The sequence below is a fragment of the Schistocerca nitens genome, chromosome 9 (assembly GCF_023898315.1).
Source record: "Schistocerca nitens isolate TAMUIC-IGC-003100 chromosome 9, iqSchNite1.1, whole genome shotgun sequence".
Lineage (NCBI taxonomy): Eukaryota > Metazoa > Arthropoda > Insecta > Orthoptera > Acrididae > Schistocerca > Schistocerca nitens.
In genome coordinates this window covers 66,919,849-66,923,482 of record NC_064622.1, presented here as the reverse complement: position 1 = coordinate 66,923,482, position 3,634 = coordinate 66,919,849, and the positions used below count along the sequence as shown (strand labels likewise).

General features: G+C 39.0%; 1 protein-coding gene across 2 annotated transcripts in view; it reads left to right on the top strand.

Annotated features, from left to right (window-relative positions):
* Positions 1-141: 141 nt before the first annotated feature.
* Positions 142-3,634, top strand: part of LOC126203109 (peroxisomal biogenesis factor 19) — an 89,681-nt gene continuing 86,188 nt past the window's right edge. The window contains exons 1-4 of one of the 2 annotated variants that reach the window (XM_049937353.1): positions 142-160; positions 563-679; positions 760-915; positions 1,044-1,204. In XM_049937353.1, the coding sequence (XP_049793310.1) occupies positions 577-679; positions 760-915; positions 1,044-1,204 (420 nt within the window). In that variant the 5' untranslated portion in view covers positions 142-160; positions 563-576. Of the gene's footprint in view, positions 161-191; positions 342-562; positions 680-759; positions 916-1,043; positions 1,205-3,634 lie in introns of those variants that run through there. The other variant, XM_049937352.1, reaches the window with a different exon arrangement.

The following is a 3,634-nucleotide window of genomic DNA, read 5'->3' as shown; positions in this document are numbered from 1 at the left end:
AGTGCAGACATTTTACTCTAGCCTGAGACAGATCAATTTAAAGAGTCAAGCCCTGTCTCCACATCGAAAATAAGTTTAAAGGCTTTTAACACTTCTTACTGTCGTACCAGCTGACAAGGCAGTGAATCAATAAGACGTTTTTTCACAAGCTAACTGACAGGTAGGTGCGGTATTTTGGGAGGAATGTATGTACTAGTTTTCGTTGCCTGCGGAAGCATAGGTTCAAACATGACGTAAACAAAAATCAAAGACTTTCATCTTTCTTCACATAACTTTAGGCGCTAATGATTTGTGATCACTGTACAGGCAGTGCAAAGTCGAAGGATGAGTTTGTGTTATAGGTAATCAGAATTTAACTTTTTTCCTTCTTTTCACAGAATGATGGTGGAATAACGCTTTATGTTGTCTCATTCGTGTTGTTTTAAATAAACTGAAGTTATTTATAGTGTTTTTGTGTATGGCCCTGAAACTGAACGTATTTATATATACAGTGTGTAACATTAGACACGGACAGCTATGAGTTCCGGAAACGTAACAGTACGTATCTTGTAATGTTTTACAGTGACAAAATTTAAAATGGCAGAGGCAGAGAAAGGAACAGATACGGGGGCGAGCGAGTCCGTTAGTGAACACAAATCAGATGCTCCGCAAGTAGACACACTGGATAACATTCTGGACAGTAGGGGCCGATAATTTATTTTGTTTATGTACTTGCCACGACTTGTTTGGTGCGGTCAACGTCAATTATTTGTGTAACAGGTGCTCTCGAAGATTTTGATAATCCTCCTCCAAACCGAGGAAAATCAACTACTGATGATGCGGCACAGAGCACGTCTTCTGATAATGCACAAGAATTATCGGACAATAGATGGACGGAGGAGTTCATTAAGGAGGCAACGGCCGCTCTAAATCTTGGTGAGGTTTCACTCTTTATATAAATGTTGCATTGCTGCATGTCAATCAAAGTGTGAATTAAGAAATTTATTCCGAAATGTTGTTATATGAATCTTTCATGAAATTTTAAAGTGGTTATTATATACCAGATAGCAGCTCGTCGATAAGTGCTGAAGAGTTTGGAGCTACTATACAGAAAATAGCAGAAGCTGCAGGGCAGGCAATATCTGAGGATACATCTGATAGCGATTTCACAGAAACAATATCACGAACATTGAAGAACCTGTCTGAGGGAGCAGACGGACTGCAGGTATGTTGACGTTTGGATTTCCACATAGGACATTAAAGCCAAAGACTTGTTTAATCCCTTGTAAGTATAGACAGTTAAGACTCTTATCTTGTAATGATAATCATACATATGTAAATTGTAGATTTTAAAATGTAATTGATGTAGGGGGCCTACTTAAAACCTAAGATAGGTAGCTACTATCATTCTGTAGAGCTTTTTTCTGTTCATAAATGGTGAGATGGAAATAAATTGGCTGTTCCCTGTTGTTGTTGTTGAAACCACAGCCTTAGTCTCCCTCTCTCTTTTGTTTACTTATCTGTTTAATAGTGGCAGACCACAGAGAGGAATAATACTTGACCTACCATACTTTCCTGTTTTCCAGTGTTTTCAAATAAATTTCTCTCTTCTCTCAATGTCTGCCACTCGTGTAAAGTATTTATTCTGCTGGTCAAGGTGATTTTTGATCCAAGCGCACACAGAATTTGATATTTTTCCTATAAAATTTTCTTTATATTCAATTTTTTGGGTCAACAGAACCACTGATAACAATTGTTGGCTTGGGCCAATATCATAACAACAATGTGGCTTATGATGTCATACAGGCACAAACGGAAATAGAACATAACTCTGTCTTCTCCTCTCTGATGTTTTTTGTTTTCTTTTTCTGCCTACTGTGTCTCATCATGCTCTGCTATGAGGGGTATCCTTCCCAACATCCTACAGTTACCTTACAAAATAGTAGTCTGTCATCCACCTGACGTATGTAATAGCGTGGATCTTGAGGGTTGCACTTTTGTAGATGGCCCAGATACAACACCTGTAAGATCCATCAAATATACCCATGCACTTCCCTCCTACAGCAATCAAATCACAAGCATTTCCAATCCAAAGGTAGAGCAGACATCTCATCTCCGGCTATGCACCTATTACTGTGCAACATTCTTGCGACATGAAAATGAGATAACAATTCCACACCATACTTATGTTCTATATCTACATTCATACTCCACAAGCCACTATGAAAACGAGATAACAATCCCACACCATACCTGTGTTCTACATCTACATCCATACTCCACAAGCCACCTGACAGTGTGTGGCGGAGGGTACCTTGAGCACCTCTATCGGTTCTCCCTTCTATTCCAGTCTCATATTGTTCATAGAAAGAAAGACTGTCGGCATTCCTCTGTGTGGGCTCTAATCTCTCTGATTTTATGCTCGTGGTCTCTTCGCGATATATACGTAGGAGGGAGGAATACACTGCTTGACTCCTCGGTGAAGGTATGTTCTCGAAACTTCAACAAAAGCTATGTATTCGCAGCACATTACACTAGTCTACATTGAGATTCAATTGCCATTTCCGGCACCATCAGCCAATTCATTGCAGATCCTCCTGCATTTCAGTACAATTTTCCATTGTTACAACCTCTCGATATACTACAGCATCATCCGCAAAAGGCCTCTGTGAACTACCGATGTTATCCACAAGGTTATTTATGTATATTGTGAATAACAATGGTCCTACGACACTCCCCTGTGGCCCACCTGAAATCATTCTTACTTCGGATGACTTCTCTCCATTGAGAATGACATGTTCCCACCTACAATAACTTATTTTGTAGTTTCTGTGAACTAGTATCAGTTGTCGGTAAGAAGACGTAATGATACCACACCAGATGAGTGATGTGTATCTGTCATCACATATTAACCCACGTATACTTGCTGGAACTGTAGCAATTGCCCTACTTCATATGAAAAGTTTGTATCATTTTGAAGTCTTTTTTTTATGTTAATAATAAATTCATTTCATACATCTTTTTAATTCCAGGCACTTTGTTAAAGTAGGGATTACAGAAGCATCCGATTCAACCTGTCTCCTTTGACCCATGGCATCATCAATATGGCGGAAAAGGCCATTCTCAGTGTCTCCAATACATCACTATGATGCCGCTACATACACACGGTAACAAACATGAAAATACATATAAATAAGACAATAACATCTCCCTCCAAAAATGGAATCAAACTAACAGCACAACCATGGGAAATAAGGGGTTTTAGGGTGGGAATAAGCTAAATATATTTTTTAAAAAAACACACACGATCCCAAAACACAGGACATGATGAACAAAGAAATAAAAAACAAAATTACAACATTCTGCTATCCAACAAAAACCCACAGGAATCGGACGCTCCCATGACCTATACAGCTAAACTGCAATTGTCGATACCACGAAAAAAACACCTACAACTAGGAAAATTGGAATTGGACATTTCCCTTGACCAGTATAGATCAACCACCGCTGATGATACCAGAACACCAATGACAACACCAACACCTACACTTACGAAAACTGGAATCAGACATTTCCCGTGACCTATATCGGTCAACCACAACTGTCGATACCAAAAAACCAACACTTACAACTCTTGTTGTTGTTGTGGTCTTAA